General features: G+C 61.2%; 2 protein-coding genes across 2 annotated transcripts; one reads left to right on the top strand and one right to left on the bottom strand.

Annotated features, from left to right (window-relative positions):
* Nucleotides 1-8,845: 8,845 nt before the first annotated feature.
* LOC122386927 (transient receptor potential channel pyrexia-like) lies at nt 8,846-11,716 on the bottom strand. Its single transcript, XM_043376674.1, has 2 exons — nt 11,576-11,716; nt 8,846-11,047 (listed from the first exon to the last, which is right to left on the bottom strand). Exon 2 carries the CDS (start codon nt 11,034-11,036, stop codon nt 9,126-9,128), a length of 1,911 nt encoding a protein of 636 aa, XP_043232609.1. The 5' UTR covers nt 11,037-11,047; nt 11,576-11,716; the 3' UTR covers nt 8,846-9,125.
* A 2,299-nt stretch (nt 11,717-14,015) lies between these two features.
* LOC122386925 lies at nt 14,016-18,088 on the top strand. Its single transcript, XM_043376672.1, has 2 exons — nt 14,016-15,620; nt 15,880-18,088. Exons 1-2 carry the CDS (start codon nt 14,412-14,414, stop codon nt 17,899-17,901), a joined length of 3,231 nt encoding a protein of 1,076 aa, XP_043232607.1. The 5' UTR covers nt 14,016-14,411; the 3' UTR covers nt 17,902-18,088.
* The last annotated feature ends 78 nt before the right edge of the window (nt 18,089-18,166 follow it).

Here is an 18,166-nt window from a genome sequence, read left to right as displayed (position 1 = left end):
CCAGTTCGTTTTAAATAGCAGCATATCTGATGCACTCCATGTGCCGGTGCACTGCTGGAATGCGCCAGTTGTGGTCGGACGAATCTTTCACTCGGATGTCGTCGTCTGCGATGCACCCGTGCGTTACATCATTTGCCACGGCTTGGCTGCGCGGTCATAATCCCACCGCGCACAGCTGCCGGCGGCTCCCAGGCTGGAGTCGAGAGAGACGGGACTGATGGGACCGGACGAATGGGGTGGAACGGGACAGGTCGGGACGGACAGGATGGATGGAACGGGACAGGACGGGACAGGACGGGACGGACAGGACGGGACGGACAGGATGGGACGGACAGGACGGGACGGACAGGACGGGACGGACAGGACGGGACGGACAGGACGGGACGGACAGGACGGGACGGACAGGACGGGACGGACAGGACGGGACGGACGGGACGGGACGGGACGGGACGGGACGGGACGGGACGGGACGGGACGGGACGGGACGGGACGGGACGGGACGGGACGGGACGGGACGGATAGACAGGATGGGGCAGGACAGGAGAGACAGTAAGTGCGAGTTATATGTGATTATGAATTGATGGTTGAACCGGGGCTTCAGCACGCACGCTTAAAACGTGCCTAGAAGGAAACATGCAACGATTTCTGCAAATACGAGTACCTTTCTCATTATCTGATATTTCTAAGTTTATAAGCCGAAGAAGCTCCTAGTGTTGATCGAAGAAACCAGCGCCTAATAAGACGCACGCCATTTCTATTTGCATCATCATGCCGTTTCGGCCGACTTCCTTGCCCCTCCGTCCTTGGCTCCGTCCCAGCCGCCGTGGATAACGGTCTATAGTCTGCGCCATCCGAGAATGTCCTATGGGCCGCCGTTCGGCCTCTCCGCCGCCCAATGCCGTCCAGCGTGGACCCATGCCGTCTCAGTCCGTCCCGGTCCGGACCCGTGCGGACCCGGTCCGGTCCGAGAAGTCCCATTGTCGTTCCAGTGCGGAACGGAGGAGCGGCCGCCGTCGCCGCTGGACCGTGAAGAGAGCATCGAACTGGCGTCACGGGTGCGCCGGTGACGATCTCGAGACTGATCTACGACCGGGCACTGTGTTGGAGACGAGGGAATTGGCCCCGCGGAGTCACTCCGAGCAATTAGATTGGTGTTTCATGCAGGTAGTAGCACGAGACTTAGAGCATTATTGCTCACTTTAGGATTTATTTAGAGGTGTTAATCAGTTGCACTGTAGCAAACCAAACGCACCACGAACCGTGAAGCCTGGTAAAATAATTGCGAAAATGTAACTACCGTTGTAAAACGATCGGACACAAATGTTCTATTCAGCCGTGAAGCGCAGTCTGAAGTTACGGTTGTTGGTCCGGCTGGGTTCAGTCTCCCACCGCCCAACATCACCCCTCTCCGATACCGTTTAACAGGTCTCCAATCGGAGCATTGTCTCAGCCACCCATTGATCAGACCGCTACATCTCAACGAGGCAGCAATGACCGGCGGATTGGCGCGGTCAGTGGACGGACGGAGCTGCTCGGGAGCGGCGGCCAGCTCCCTGCAGCCGGCGCGGTGGCCGGCGGAGGCGCACGTGCTGACGGACGGGAGGAGGGACCTCCGGCGCGCCGGACGGTGTACCCGCGAGTGTAACGGGCCGCCGCAGTGCCTCCACCTCCCCGGCCGGTCGGTGGTCCACCCCAAACACCAAAACAGGCTTAGTTCACATCCGCCGAGACCGGTATGCTAATGTAGCGGCCGTAAGAATACGCGTGTATGTCTGCAAAAAGAATGTTGAACTTGCAACGCACGACGAGTGGCGTCATCACATCGCGGAGACTGCAGTGAGTCGGATTCCGGTAACACCGGACAATTGGCTAGGGGAATACGGATATAACTATCGGAAGCACGCGGACAATTCCAAGTTAATGTATTCAAGAATATGCGTAATGACGTGTTAGACATGGTTCAGATGGCAATGACCTTACAGATTCTTATCTTTGAAGTGGAAAATTGTTCTGTCATCACAAGCTTACAGAGCATGTGAGCATAACAGAAGCTAAGACAAAAATGTGACGAATCCATGGGGGCAGGTCCGGTCAGTTCCCTTTTTCCTCTCGCTTTCCTCTGAAAAGTCGCTCCCAATTCTCCTTCGTTCCTTCTCTGGTCGTTCCTTCCTCATCTCCTCAGTTTATTTTGATCCGACTGTTGGTATAACTGTGGATCTCCGAGAGGTGTGCCGGGATGGACGCCCGTGTTTGAGTCCAGCCAACAGCTGCCTGTGCTTTGGTGGCAGGCGCAGGCCAGCACCGCCCCTCCCCCCCCCGGCGCCGAACGTCGTGGCAACTGTTGGCTCCACAAGCTTTTAGCACCATACTGCGACTCGAGTGTCGAACCCGCCAATGAGTCAGGCGGTATTTACTACACAACCGTCGAGGCTGGTTCACAGCTCTGCTGGGAGAAAAACGGACATTTTTCGCTGCTCTGTGACACTGCATCCTGGAACATCAGGTTTCGCGTCTGAAATAATACTGCATTACTGCATGACCCATTGCGTAACTGTCGAAACTGGATCACAGCGCTTCTTTATCTGAACCTTTTTTCAGGTGCAGTCCACTGTTGACTGTGGGCACCGTATCGGTCACACACGGTTGGCTCTGCCCACCATCTGTATCTGTGACCAGCCCCGGGCAGCTCCGGAGGCTGCCCGGCTCCCCCGCTGTGACCGGAGTCCGACACCGTCACCGAGCGGCCGCTCCGTCCGGCGCCTACTGTCCGTCCCGGCGGGGGCCGGCTTTGTGGGAGCACACCCCGTGTCTGACCACCGGACTGAGATGGGCCGTGACACGAGCGGCGGGGCTCCTCCCGGCTCAGCTCTGTCACGGGCGGCTCCGCGAGCTCTCCGGTCAACGCCACCGCCCGCGGAGGACCGGCCGGCGCTCACCGCCGCCCGGAGTTGACAAAACACGGCGCCAAATCCGCCCGGATCGTCCGTGACGGACGGCGCGGAACGCAAACAGTGCGGTACCGGTCCGCCGGAGATGGATTAGCCCAGTTTGGACACTGATTACTGCACTACGTGGGAATTACACATTACGGTAGCTTCAGACACGCGAGACGTGGGATTAGAATACCGGTGAAATCATGACTCATTTAATTAACGCTTAGCAGCTCGAGGTATTGCCACCAAGCGGGGCTTCAATCATCGGGTAATGAGGAAAGATGCTTTGTTGATTTGTTTTACAATAGATCTTGAATGTTGGAACGCATACCCATGCCCACACCACCTCTCTACCACCTGTCATTGCTCATTGGTGTGACCGCGGCCGTTCGGACGCCTCCGCTGCTGTCACTGACCCGTCGTGTGACCTGTGAACAGTTATGACCCCTCTGAGCGGCCCGGTCGCCTGGGACACAGACAGCCGTGCAGCCTGGGGTTGCATTCTGGACAGCATGCCGTGATAATTGGCCCCGGCCTGCCAGTCGGCCGACCCGAATGGAGACTGATGGCCCGCGGAGACCGGTGACCGAGACCGGTAGACGGCCATGCCATGACATAGCCAAGGACTGATGGGCCCGTATGACACACCATTTCTCATAAGAATAATATGAAAATAAATATCGAATAACAGTATGGTGAGAAACAAACTCGACAGTTTCTCTTGGCTGCAAAGTCCCACCATCTAGCAAAAAAACCTTTTTAATTTCCGCCTGCAATCCAACTCCGACCAGGAACTTCGGAAGCCGATGCACTGAGGTACAGACCGGGCACTGGTTTGGTTCAGATGGAGTCCAGATCGGACCGCGGCTATAGCCGGTGACGTCCTGCGCGCCGCCACGCTGCCGCCGCCGCTGCGGGGACACCCGTACAACTGGTCTGTCCGGGCCGCTTTGTGACGCCCGCTCGCCCGCGAGGATTCCCACCGACCGCGGCCACCGGGTTCACTGTGTCACGAGCAGCAGGCCGGCCCAGAGCCGCCGACCTCCCGCCGCGGGGGGCTACACGACCGCGGCGCTGACTGAGCCGTGAGACGGCGCGCGCGTCCCACGGACCGATTCACGGGATTTGTGTCATCCCACGGCTGACTTTGGAGGAAGAACTGGTGAAATTTGGGTTAGGGATTCGGGAGCACTGGGACTCGACAGTGTTCACACGAATTTTCATGGTGCAAATTCTATGGATGAGAACGGCTTTTGTAATTTAGATGCCACATTATTTTTGTGTTAGAGTTCACGTAACTAGAAGAATCGTTGCCTACGATGTTTTGCTTTTGGTAACACAAGGTTATTATATTATCTTCGCCACGCAAATAAATAAAATCAAACACCATCTCTCATTGAGTGCATGTGCCCATTAGGTACTTTACCATGCGTGTTTTATGCAAGCAATCAGACGTGTCGGGTAGGCAAGTTACTTCCAAAGTTTTTTTTTTACCGAGGGAACAAATTATCGGTTCTCATTTTTGGTCCGACCATTACCATCTACCGATGGGCTTGATGAACACACCGTTTTAATAAGACGATATGTGAAGGAATCTCTGTTCCGCAAAACGAGGCGGAACTGATGACAGTGACACAAGTGTCCCTCTGTTGATCACAAGTTGATAAATGTCGTTTGAACGTCCTTAGAGAAAGGAAAAAACAGCAGCATTTTGCTATCATGATGCGAATATTTTTGTAAGTTATACAAGTAATAAATTGAATGCTGTTTACATACATATTCATCCTGGGTAAAACTCTAAAATCGCTGGCTCGATTTATCCAGCGAGTCTTGTTCTTCGTTAAAAGACATTGCAATCGCTTTTGAAGAAAAAATGTGTGAACTGTGAATACTGCGAGACGTCCTGAAACGAAAAAATCCAGCTATTGTTAGCAGTTCGTCGTCCGCATACTGGGCTTATTCAGATTGTTTCCGGGTTACGATAACCATCTCCCTGCCAGCCTCTGCATCGTTCAGTGACCCATCTGTGACTGACAGTGGTCGACGGAACGATGGACGGAAGACCGTCGGCCGAAGCAGTCGCTGTGACCTGACCGTCTCACCGGATCCCAAAGGGCAGTGACAAGGCACATCAGTCATGCAGTCGTGCTCGTGCAAGACTGTTGCGGCTGACTGTAGACCTGTCGAACGGCCGACTGCAGACTGTCTCGGCGGCGTCACATCGTTCAATTGTTGACTGTTGTCCCGGCCGCAGACTGTCGCGGCGATTTCCGACGGTTATTCCGTCCGTCGACTGTTGCACTGCCGACTGCTATCCAGTCTGTCGACTGGCGGCTTGCACTGTCGACTGTCTCGCCGACTGTCTGCCGGCGATGCGGCTCGTCCACCTGCTGCGAACGTGACCAGCCGTCGGGCAGATTCGGTGACCGATGATCGAGGCTGCTGCCTCCAGTGACCGATGACCGGTCAGTGCTCTCGGTGACCGGTCACTGTCCCCGCGTCACTGCCCTCTCTCGTGCTCTGTTATTGGTGACATGCGTGTATGTATATGTCCGGTATAGTTCAGTAGTGGTCGCTCGCTGGTGTGTGGTGATCGGTGACTGATGGCTATTTCATCACCTTTCCAGTCCAGCACAGCTCAGTGACTGGATCTCCACAAGCTACGGAGCCTCCAGTCGTCCCCTATGTCGCTCGTGTAGTCATGTATTGGACGGTAACTGTGCATTGGTATAACAGCTCCCAGCTAACCCGTGACGCTCGAACACCGTCCCAGACGGAAGCTGACCCGGTGGCGACCGCCGGCTCCGCTGAGCGCTCCTCGCTGCCGGTGTGAAAGGTGACGCCCTCCCGGCCGGGCTGACCCCAGCTCAGGCCGCTGGGATATAGCGGTGCTCGGGTGATGGGTCAGGAGGAGTGGTCGCTCACTGGGCGGCAAATGCAGTGGTAATACTGGGGTGCAGGTGCCGACAACAGTCTGAGTAATAGTGGCCGGCTCACTCACTCTCAGTGTAATCATATAATGAGGTAGTTTTGGATGTCAGTCACATTTATAACGGGCCAAATAAGCCAAACCGACTATTCGTCTGCCTCGTTTACTGAACCCGCTTTGAAGTACACGCCTACACCCAGGCTACCTTCCCAAGTTTTTAGGTAAACTACATTCCGTGCGGGTAATTGGTGCATGAGTTGCAGGCGAGCGGCTCCCGTGGTCCACTGCACTGATTTCGGGTCCCCGCTACTTCGTTTATAGCCCGGCGGAGGCACTCGGAGCCCGGCCGGCCCGGCGCGCAGCGCCTCCGGCCCGGTGAGGGTGCAGTTCCACACTCTGGTATAACGGTGGACGGCGCCGCCGCGATGGGAAGCTCCCACAAAATATTGCGCCGATCTTAGCTTCCCATAGTCTGAGAACATGATTTACGGCGGCGCCAGGTACAACGGTGCTAAAACGGCTAACACGTCTTTGTCTTCCGGTGTGGGCAAACATAAACAGCTCTATCAGCCCATTGTCAAAGGATAGCAGCTCCTCTCACTACATAATTCGGACTAATGTGGACAGATTCCAGCTTCCACATCGGCTATCCAATCATAAAATTATATGTTTGTTGACTCTTCCACAGCTTCTAAGTCGGCCACATGTGATCCAAGCCAAAATATCCCATAGGTGCTTCGATGACTCATGTAGCTTCCTATAGCTAGTTTTCCTATAGTTACCTTCTCATCCTATATTGCTAGCTTTTGTGGTGAAACATTTTTCTGCCTGTGCATAAAGGTATTGCATGAGCACAGCCCCCCCCCCCCCCAGTGCATCGAATAATTATCCGGTTGCTATTTTTTTTCTACTTCCGCCGCGGATCCTTGCTAAATTGGTCAGTAAAGTCATCTCGATCTGACCAACTATGGCTAAATGCAGAGCCTTTTTGGGTCGGTTCCGGCGGAGTCTCTCTCCCGAACGGACCATCCCCGCCGTCCGTTACCCTCCATTAGTTTCCATTAGTGCACCGCTCGACGGGCAACCTGCCGGCCGACTCTGCGGTATTCGGCAAAACGGCCGCAGAATGAGACAGCTGCGTAAGTCCAGAACCGCACTCTGAGAGACCGGTAAGAACGGCGCACGCACTGGCTGCCTTCCATACCGTGACCGGGGAGCATTGTCAACTGCCGAATGTGGGTCCACACTTGCCGTTAGAGACGGACAATGGCCGGGCCTGGCTGCGGCATTCGTCACCGGTAGTGGGTATGTGGACAGTACATACAGTGATGCGCCGCTGGCCCGTCACGCTATAGACAACTGTGCGTGGCGCTGTGTTGGTGTGGGACCGCTCGGCACACCATTGTGCGAGGCGCAGTCTCAGTTTGCGTGGATAGATGGAGAGATATTATTGAAGGTAGCGTAAATAAAGATAAAGATAGGAGGAAAAAGATAGTGAAATAGGGGAAAATAAATGGAGACCAAATAAGCATGTATATCAAAAAAGCAATTCTTACGTTAAAATCTTGTTCATTTTTAGTGGCATGAAATAGCTGGTAAATATAAATAAAACAACCAATCATCCATTCAGACACAGCTACTCAAGCATCGACAGCTACTCAGCGCCGATTTGTGGTTTCCTGTGACCGAGCTGACGTCGTCTGGGACCAGCGGCAGCCGGCCCCGCCCGGTCCGTTTGACCGGACATTGCTCCTGCACTGTCTGGTGACTGCAGGTCAGCAGACGGGGAGGGAGGGCTGACCACTGCCGGCGGCAGAGCGAGGCAGGGCGACCGAATTCCACTCGGCTGGAGGGTGGGGTGCCGAGGACGGTATATCACACGAGGGGATGGATAATAAGGGCTGTGGAATGCGGAGATGTTGGACAGAAGGACGGTGGAAGTGACCGTTAAAACGGTGCAAGACGGCGGAAGAAATAACACTGCGGGACGCTGGGATAATGGAGGGTATGACAACTATAAACGGTGGTAATCAAGAGGAACAGGGTGATGAGATGCATTCATTTACTGCGAGCAACAAGACGGTGTGGTATAAAAAAAAACGATGCCCAAACAGTCTAAAAAAACGAAAGAAGTAGAGTTATTTTTAACAATGGCCACCGGCACTGCCCAGGTTTGACCTCGGCCCCCGTTCATGTGCGTGTCGGTGCAGCTGCCCGCGCACGGGGTGACCGACCTCCCACCATAACCACGGCAGCGGAGGTGCGCCCGCCGACCCCACCACCCGCGGAATGCAATGGTAATGTATTCCGGACAGTACGCAACTACGCACATTACCATCCGCGTGAATAATCCAGGCGATTGTTCACCAAACGCCGGACGCACCGACAGGCGTGCGTATAATGACGCGTTACTAGTGCTAAATCGGCGCTGTTTGCTTGTTTTTGGAGCACTCGCTAGCTGAGGATCATGGCAATGGGCTGGGAATGAGCTGATCAATGATCACGAAGAGCCTGGGATGAACACACATCCTCTCACGCAGACACACATACTGACGTCGTGCCCGACGCGTCACCGTTACCGACTGCATCCATCACACTTAGCGAGCACGTGACGAGCGCTGGCGACCGGTGCGCGGCTCGATCGGCTATTCCTCCTCTCCGGGAGCGAATCGGCGACACTGGGAGACGTGACTAGTGCGGCGACATCTGCACTCGCTCTGAGCGCGCTACAATGGTCTCTGATGGGCTCCGGTGCGCCGCAGACGCCGCCGCTGGGTGACCGGCGGAGATGGCCCGTTAGAGGCGCCATCAGCGGACCGACAGGAGCCGGGAGCACGTGCTACCCATTAGCGCGTGATATTGGATACCGGAGAGGGCTGGACGCCGCACTGATTTTAGAGCGAGACGTGCAGGGAACGATGTTCCTTATCGTGAATCAGCCGTGCTATTGTGATCAAACCCATCTCGAATAACAGCAAAGCCATTTCTTTGAAAATCCATTTATTGCGCAAAATAACAGACCACCAACCATGCAAACGCTGTAAAAAATATATACCAACAGCCACACATAAATAGGTAGCAATTAGGGAGCTGTTTGGAACTCCAGTGCTGAACATCGTTTCTCAGACAAGTCATGACGGATGAACACACCAAAACGTCGGTATGTGTCTCGTCCCGCCGCTCACGGCCGTGTCGTCTCACCAGTCACGGCCCGTGAGTCGTTTCCCGTGCCGCCGCTCACGGCCCGTGATCGGGCTGGCCGCTCAGGCGACTCTCCAGCCGTGAGAGGCGGACCGCCAGGCCGCGCGCGGTGTCGGCTGCAGCGCCAGCCGCCGCGCGGCCGCCACCAGCTCCGTGCTGAACCGCCAGCAGCGCGGCAGCGCCGGCTCCGTGGGAGGGGGACGGCCGCGCCGCAGCGCCTTCTCCAATCCACAGCGGTTCGGGTACAGGCACAGCCGACCCTCGGGCAGTCGCAGACGCAGCCGGATGGCCCGCGCCAGCCAGGAGCGGGCGCCGCGCACCCAGCAGAGCGGCACTGGCCACTGAGAGGACCCGGGCCGACAGGAGCGGCCGCGCGGCCGGCCGGAGACGCACCAGGCCGCCCCGCAGCGCCGCTGCCCGAGAAACTCACACGGCTCGTCCAGCATCATCGACTCGGTGTAGGCCAGCAGGTGCACCCGGCTCACCAGGCTGAAGATGCGCGCGTGTTTCCGCATGACGGCGATGTCTGTGACGGCCAGGCCGTTCACCAGGTTCGTCAGCGTCACCGTCATGACGAAGAACAGCGCAATGAAGAGCAGCTGTTGCAGCGAGGCGTCGTTGTCAATCGGTAGTGACTTGAGATCCACCTTGTCCATCGTCATGACGAACGGACGCAGGAAGGCCACAACCGGGTGGCGCCGGGTGCTGCTCCGCTCTTTGAACATGATGTAAGTGCTGAGCGTGAGACCGAGAATCAGCGCCATATACCAGAACACGAACGAAACGAACCGCCAGAGTACTGTCTGCAGCATCCGTGCATAGATGGAGAACACGGGCACACGACTGAGCAGTGCAAACAGCTCCAGCCAGGCAAACAGCATCATCATGGCGGACAGCTGCAGCATCTGGCCGCGCTCCAGGTCCGCTCCCAGGTATACGGGTGTCATCAGGAGCAGCGGGATCTTCAGCAGACCGTTCCGGTCACTCAGCGAGTAGCGGGTGGGCGCCGCCGTCAGCTGGACGAGCTTTGTGATCATTGAGGGGATTGTGACAGCTAGCGTGGCCCACCGGAGGCCTTGGAGACGCGAGCCAGTCGACATCGGCCCTTCCTCGGCACGGAGAACCACCAGAGTCGTCAGCAGAGACAGAAACAGCACGTAGTAGACCAAATCAGCCAGGAAGAACGGCCGAACCTGCCACCATTTCAGGTCGACGAAGCTCTCCACCAGCGGGTGCCTCAGCAGGTGTCTGTGCTCGCGAGAGGTGGACAAATGGAACAGCGCCGCGGTCTCAAACACCGTCCGTCCCGCCGGCAGACGCGGGAACATGAGCCGGTAGTCGAGCCGGATACAGCAGTCGCGGTCGGTGACGTAGCGGCCGTTACTGTAGACGCAGCTGTCGAGGAACTCCTCCAGGATCTCGGCGGGGATCGAGTGCAGCAGCGGCCGGCCCGAGTCGGAGCGCACACTGACGTCGGCGCCGGCTCTGAGCAGCTCCAGCGCGGCCGACCAGCCACCGCTCAGCACCGCCAGCCGCAGGGGGGTGGCGCCGGCCGCGTCCTCAGCGTTCACCTCCGGCTGGGGCGCCCCGCGCAGCAGCCGGGCGGTGATGGACGCGGCGTCCCGCGCGGCCGCCCAGTGCAGCGCCGTCCGGCCGGTGGTCGGGCTGGCCACAGACGGGTCAGCGCCGGCCGACAGCAGGGCGTCCACGAAATCCTCCAGCCGCTGCTCACAGGCGTACTGCAGACAGGTGAAGCCGTCCCCGTGACAGTGGTCCAGCACGGCCGGCCGGCCCGAGTGGGCCGTCAGCAGGACGGAGAAGCGCGGCAGGTCGCGGGCCACCAGCGCCTCGTACAGCAGGTGGGCAGCGCGCAGCGGGGCCGGGGAGTCGCCGGAGGTCGGCGGCGGGGAGCCGGCCAGCAGCGGCCGCAGCTCGGTCACCAGCGGGTCCGAGCCGCGCCGGTCCGGATCCATGGCGGACGGCACTGCGGCCGGGGAGACTGGGGCCGGTCAGTCACGGACAGACGGCGGCGGTGTAGCAACGAAGGAGGAACACCAAACAATAGCGGCTGCACACAACAGTAACAGTAACCTAACACACAACAGTAACACCAAACACTAATGACTGCATTTTAGCGCACGACACTAACACCAGACACTGGCGACTGCATTATAAGACACGACACTAACACCAAACACTAGCGACTGCATTAGCTCACAGGCCACTAACACCAAACACTGACGACTGTATTAGCTCACAGGCCACTAACACCAAACACTGGCGACTACATTAGCTCACAGGCCACTAACACCAAACACTGGCGACTGCATTATTCTACACGACACCGACACGAGACAATATTGACTGCATTTAACCACACGATACTAATACCAAACACAAGGGACTGCATTTGAACACACAGTAGGTATTGCCACCAAACGCTGGCGACTGCATGGTGTCACACGGCAATAAATCAACAATATCAAGCGTCAGTATAAATAGCGTCACCCACCTGTCCTCGATCCCCTTCCTCGAACTCCGTCTGCTCTGCCGCCCGGCGCTGTTCTGACGCGGCCCTCCCACAGACAGTGACCTGACCCAGCCCGCCTCTGGCTGTGCTGTTCACCCCACCCATCCCCACAGCGGACATCCCCCCATCGTCTGACACGGCCACAGGTGAGCAGTGGCGGTCCCAGGCGCACGAGTTCGGGAGGTCGGGCTCAGAGGCGGACCAAGGGGCGCTGGAGTTGGAGCAGTAGGTAAGACAGTTTACGCTAGAGAGCTATGATTTCGAAACAATCCTGTCGCTACAAAATCCCGAGCATATAAATCAGGTAGCCACGAATGGTAGGCACGTGCATATTTTGAAATTGCTAACCAACTATTTTTGGCGCTTTATTTGTGAGCTTTTCACAATGCAAATAAGGGAACAGAAACATGGAAAAGTTGCATAGGTATCGTTTCATATTCCACAACTAACATAAATGAAAAGCATTTGATGATAGAGTAAAAACATTTTTTTTGGCCCGATTGAAAGTTAGGCAGAAGTGATATGGATGAGCCCACGATGAAGCCACTGTGTAGTCGAGGACTGTAGGCGGCCGCTGCACCTGTCTCAGCGTTCAGCGGCCATGGAGCGGGACCTGCCGCGGCCGGACATCCCCCGGCCGCTGGTGGCCGGCAGTCAGGACCTGTCCTCGACTCTGAGCCACCTGTACGGACTGCACCGGCGGCAGAGCTCTGCAGACGAGGCGCTCATCGGCCGCCTGGAGACCAGCCTGCCCACCAAGCCGGACCCACTGCACGCCGACTTCGTCAACCAGCTCACGGCGCTGCGCGATGACTACGTGCAGACGCGCGCCAACCTGGAGGGCATCGAGAAGCACCTGCTGCGAGCGCGCGCCGCCCGGCTCGCCGGCTCGACGGCCGCGGCCGACGGAGCGCCGCCCGCACCCTCACTGGACGTGCTCCGTCAGACCAAACTGCTCACCGAGCTGGACTCGTCCGCGCTGAGGAAGTACCAGCTCCTCGTGCCGGAGGATTTCTGCAGCGAGCAGCCGCGGCCGGCCGAGCCGGCGCCGCGCCGCAGGCAGTCCGAGGAGCCCCAGGGCGGCCGGGGGAAGCCGCTGACCGGCGGCAGCTCCCTGGTCGGCCTGGAGATGATCCTGCCGCAGCTGGGCCGCGCGTCGGCCGGACGACCGGCGGCCAGCGGGGACGTCACGGCGTATGTGGTGCGCGCAGAGCCGGCCGAGGTGCGGCTCGATAACTTCCAGGTGAACCGCAGTTACGAACTGAGCCTGCGCGTCAAAAACGTGTCGTGTTCCCTGCTGTGGCTGAGGCTAGTGCCGCCGGTCACACCCCAGTTCCAGCTCACTAAGATCACCTTCCCGGGAGCGCAGTGCACCCTGGCGCCGGGTCTCTCACTGGAGGCTCGGCTGGCGTTCCGCGCGCGCCGGAGACGCACCTTTCGCGACCGCCTGCTGGTGGTGACTCCGCTCGGCGAGCTGGCCGTGCCGCTGCTAGTCAGTCACCGTCCTCCCGTGCTCGTCATGGACGCTACCATCGAGCTCGGCGAGGCGCTGGTGGGCTGCCGCAAGAGACGGCTCGTCACCGTCACCAACGAGGGCGGCCACGGCCAGTTCCGAGTACTCCGCCGCTCTGCCTGGCCCGGGGAGCCCGCCGAGCTCAGCGGCATAGCGCCAGACCTGGAGGGCGCCAGCTTCGCCGTCCAGCCCGACCACTTCACGCTGGATACGGGCGACAGCGTGCAGCTGGAGGTGTCCTACATCCCGGCGGCGGTCGGCCCGCACCGGCAGACGCTCACTCTGGTCTGCGATAACGCCCAGGTGCGCCATGTGACCGTGTGTGGGAGCGGTGTGCGCGGCGCGGCGCGTCTGGTGGCCGCCAGCGGCGAGTTCCACCAGCCGGCGGTGGGGCAGCGCGCCGACAAATACTGCCAGTGGTTCCTGCGGCTGCCCGACACCCTGCCGCGGCTGGAGGTGCGGAGCTCGCTGCAGCTGAGGAACACCAGCGGGGTGCCCCTCACCTACCGCTGGGAGCCGCGGCCCGGCGCACTGGACGCCTACGGACACGACGCCTCGGACGTGTCGGCCGGCAGCGACACCCGCCCCAGCCCGGCGCGCGGCACACTGCGACCGTTCGAGCAGGTCGGGGTGACGTTCAGCTGCACCACCAGCCGGCTCGGCGAGCGGCGCGTCGTCTGGAGCCTGCTGCTCGAGAACATGCCGGAGACGGGGCTGGACGGTGAGGATGTGCGCTTCGAGCCCGGCTGGCCGCGGCCGGGCCTGCTGTCCCGCCTGGAGCGGCGGCCGGCGGCGCGGCGCTCTGCCTCGGTGAGCTGCCTGCAGCGGCCGGCGCCGCTCGACCTGCACGCGCCGCGGCGCCGGCGGCCGGCGCGCTCCCGCTCTGTGCCGCCGGCCGGCCGGCCGCCCGTCTGGGACGCGCTGGCGCTGGAGGTGCAGACCCTGTGCCGCTGCGAGCCGCTGCCGCTGTGGCTGGAGCCACCGCTGCTGCGTCTGCCCGACCCGGTGCCCTTCTGGAGCCGCGTCTCACGGACCGTCACGGTGGTGAACGACTCGGACTACGCGGCGCCGTTCGAGTGGTGCACGGTGCGGCGCGGCGACCTGCTGGTCAGCGTCAGCCCGCAGAGCGGCCAGGTGCCGGCGCGCGGCCGACTGCCGCTCACCGTCACCCTGTGGTCGGCGCGCGAGCTGCAGCTCACTGCCGAGCTGCGCTGCACCAGCCGCCGGTTCGGCCGCAGCGTCTGCCTGCCCGTGGTGGCTGCGTTCCTCGGACCCGCCCTGCAGATCAGCACCCACCGGCTGGAGATGCCGCGCACTCGCGTCGGAGCCCGGTCTGAGAGACAGCTGACCCTCACCAACCCCACCAAGCTGCCGCTCGAGTGGCGCACGGCGCGCATCGTGGAGCGCTCCCCGGTGCGGCCGGCGGAGCGCGGTTGGCGGTTCGACGGCCAGGTGGACCCGTTCTCGGTCAGTCCGTGCTCGGGCCTGCTGCGGGCCGGCGAGAGCACCCAGCTGACGGTGTCGTTCGAGCCGCCGGCGCCGGCCACCTACGACATGGTGCTGGATGTCGGAGTGGACGGCAGCAGTCGCAGCAGCGCCGTCTCCATCTGCGCCGAGGCGTGCCACCTCTCGCTGTCCGTCACCCCGGCCTTCCACAAGCTGGACGCCTACCTGGGCGGCACCGTGGCCATGATGGTGTTCGTCTCGAGCACCTGCGACATGGACGTGCCGTTCCGCTGGGAGGTGCCGGCCAGTGAGTCGGTACAGGTGACCCTGGAGCCGGCCAGCGGCGTGCTGCTGCCCTGGGCCACTCTGGTCTCTGAGCTGCGGATCACCGGTCTGCGAGCCGGCCCGTACGGCTACTACTGCATCCCCTGCTGGCTGGAGGACCGCTCCTTCTCCGCGCCACTGACGCTGTACGGAGAGGTGATGGCACTGTCTGCGTCCGTCCACATCGCGCCCAACTGGGGGTACCGGCCGGCCGGGGTGCCCGACCTCGGCGAGGGCAGGCAGGTGCTGGGTCGCAGCCGGCGCCGTCAGCTGGAGCAGCAGCAGCGAGAGGCGCAGGAGGAGGCCGCCCGACTGGCCGCCCAGCCGCCCCCGGAGCCAGAGAAACCGCCCACACCACCGCCGTCACCCAAATCAAAGAAGGACAAAAAGAAGTCACCAAAAGCTGCCAAGAAGGGTAAGAAGAAGGGCAAGGACCGCCTTCCGACTCCTGAACCGGAGCCGGAGCCGGAGCCGCCGCCTCCTCCGGAGCCGGAGCGGGCTCCGACCCCGGAGCCGACGGTGGAGGAGCTGGTGGCTGAGTGGGAGCTGGTGGAGTCGGCGGAGGCCGGCTGTGGTCCGCTGGTGCTGCTGTTTGGACACGACGTGGACATTCACTCGGTGGTAGTGCGGGAGCTACATGTGAGGAACAACACGCCCATATCGATGCAGTGCAGCGCGCGCGTGCTGAACTTCCCCGGCCTGCAGCAGGAGAGGTGCGCCGGAGAGCCGCCCATGACGGTCGAGGTGAGCTGGGGCGGGTATTGGTTTAGCCTGGAGCCGATGGGGTGAGCTAAGGTGGGGGCTGAGGCCAGATGAGCTGGAAACTGGGATGAGATGGGCCGGAACCTGGGCTGAGCTTCGCTGGGAGTTGAGCTGTAAGCCGGCTCATCTGGACCTGGAATTGAGCTAGGATCCTTCGGGTAACTCCTGTGCACGTCCTATACAACCATGCCAACCCTCAGCCCCCTTACCACCTCACTCCTCCTCCCTCTCGCGTCCCCAGAAGCGCCGTATCAACGATCTGGAGCGGGAGGACGTATGGTCGGAGCTGCTCTCGGACGGACGCGGTCTGGCGCTGCTGGTCCGACCGGCCCGGTTCGCCGTGCCCGCCCACAGCCAGACCCTGGTGCGGGTGTTCTGCTGTGCCGACATGTGGGGCTGGTACTCGGACCAGCTGATCGTCTCAGGGGAGGGCATCCCCGACCTGACGGTGGACCTGCGGGTGGGCGTCACCGGCTCGCCGCTGCTGGCCGTCAACACCGGATCCAACCACGTCAGGTTCGGGTGTCAGCTGTACGGCGGCGCGCCCGTCGAGAGACACCTGTGTCTGAATAACGTGTCGCCGTGCCCGATCCAGCTGAACATGGCCGTGGCTCTGGAGACGCCGGTCGAGGAGCGGCCGCCGCCGTTCCGCGCCTTCCTCTCGCTGGGGGCCGACTTTGAGCCGCTGCTGCCACTGTGGGAGTGGAGGGTTACGAGCGACACGCTCCGGCTCGGACTGCGGCCGGTGTTTGGACAGGAGAGCCAGGCGTACTACACGGTGACGCCGGAGGTGACTGTGGTACCGGCGCGCTCCAAGGTCTGGGTGCTGCTGCAGCTGCACCCAGTCTGCCTGCCGCCGGCCGCCTCTCGCTGGGAGAGGGAGCGCCGGCAGCGGCCCGTGGACGTCCTCGCCTGGCTGACTGCCCACTGCTCGCTGAGGGAGCAGGACCGCGCACCACCCGGCGGCCTGGTGACCCGGCGGGACGGCTACAGCCGGCGGCCGCTGCAGGTGCAGCTGCGGGCCCAGCTGCGCTCCGCCTACCTGACCGTGGCCTACCCGGAGACGGCGGCGGTCGGGTTCCGGCCGCCGCCGGTGCTGGCCGGCGCCGAGGAGGCCGTCCGGATGGTGGCGCCGGTCACAGCGCTGGTGGAGGGACCGCGCCGCTCGGTGGCCCGGCTCCTCTCCCGGCTCACTCTGCACAACAAACACCAGGTGGACGTGGAGGTGATCTGCTGGACCACGCTGCCGTTCATGCTGGTGCGCGCTGCCTCGCCGCGCGGCGCCGTGGAGCGGCCCGGCCGGTGCGTGGTGCCCCACAGCGGCCACACCCAGCTGACGGTCGAGTTTGTGTTCTCCCGCGCCCTGCTGCGGTTCTGTCTGACGGAGCGACTCACCGAGCCGCGCCGGGTGCGGTTCTCTCCCGGCGGGGAGGTGGAGGTTCTGGACGACCCCGACTGGTCGGACGTCAGCGACGGCTGTCCGCCGGCCGACGACGCGCCGCTGGAGGAGGAGACGCGCTCCGCCGAGCAGCTGCTCACCGGCTCTGAGCGGGCCCCCTCCGAGCCGGGCTCTGACCCCACCGGCAGCTGCCGGGCGAGGGCCCGCTCCGAGCCCGACCTGGGCGCCGCCGCCGCCGGGCCGTCCGCCTCCCTGCAGCAGCTGCTCTGCTCCCGGTCGGCGGAGATGACTGCCGAGCAGCGGGCGGCCGACTACTGCCTGCGGGAGGTGGAAGTCGTCCACCTGACCACCGACTCTGGCGAGGAGCGCGTCCGGTTCCGCTCCAAACTGGTGCTCCAGTACATGGACTCGCACGTCCAGGCGTTCCCAGTCGAGTGTATACTGGCGCTGCCGGCGCTGCACGTCTCCGTCGAGCTGATCGAGTTCCAACAGGTCACCGTAGGAGACGTGGCGAAACGCGGTCTGTACATCTCCAACCCGACGATCGGCGAGCTGAGCTGGTCGGCGCGGCTGGTGGCTCGCCTGCCGTCCCCTCAGACGTCCGTCGCTAGCCGGCTGAGCCGGCGGCGCAGCACGCGCCTGGCGCCGCGCCGACCGGACGCCGCCACCTTCCGACTGAGCCCAGAGTTCGGGGTACTGGCGCCGCGCGCCCGACAGCACGTCAGCCTGACGTTCGCGCCGGCCAGCTGCGCGCTGTACTCGGCCACACTGGAGCTGAGCGGGCCCTGCCTGCCGGATCCTGTCTGCGTGCTGGTCACCGGGGAGGGAACACACGACGAGCTGCCGCACATGCCCGGTACCTGAGGGGCAGGAGCGGCCGGGGAGCAAAAAAGGACGAAAGGCGACGGGACCCGGTGGTAGAGACCGGCATTTAAAGGAGACAACACGTAACACTGGCTGAGCTTTGTCTGGTCCAGAGTTGAGCCTAAACGTCTTTTGACTTATTTGTCAGATTGTCAAATTACCGTTAATAACTACAGCTCCGCTATCACTTTGTATGTCTTTAAGCAGGCCATTACGATTGGTTCATGTAGGATTGGATGACCATCCGAACTAGTTGGAAGCGCGG

The sequence above is a fragment of the Amphibalanus amphitrite genome, unplaced genomic scaffold (assembly GCF_019059575.1).
Source record: "Amphibalanus amphitrite isolate SeventyFive unplaced genomic scaffold, NRLGWU_Aamphi_draft 000267F_arrow, whole genome shotgun sequence".
Classification (NCBI taxonomy): Eukaryota; Metazoa; Arthropoda; class Thecostraca; order Balanomorpha; family Balanidae; genus Amphibalanus; species Amphibalanus amphitrite.
This window is presented reverse-complemented; position numbering and strand designations above follow the sequence as displayed.

Coding starts and splice junctions, on each gene's coding strand:
- LOC122386927 (XM_043376674.1), bottom strand. CDS start 11,036: ATGGATCCGGACCGGCGCGGCTCGGACCCGCTGGTGACCGAGCTGCGG.
- LOC122386925 (XM_043376672.1), top strand. CDS start 14,412: ATGCCGCGCACTCGCGTCGGAGCCCGGTCTGAGAGACAGCTGACCCTC. Junction 15,621..15,879: donor AGCCGCCCATGACGGTCGAG/GTGAGCTGGGGC, acceptor TCGCGTCCCCAG/AAGCGCCGTATCAACGATCT.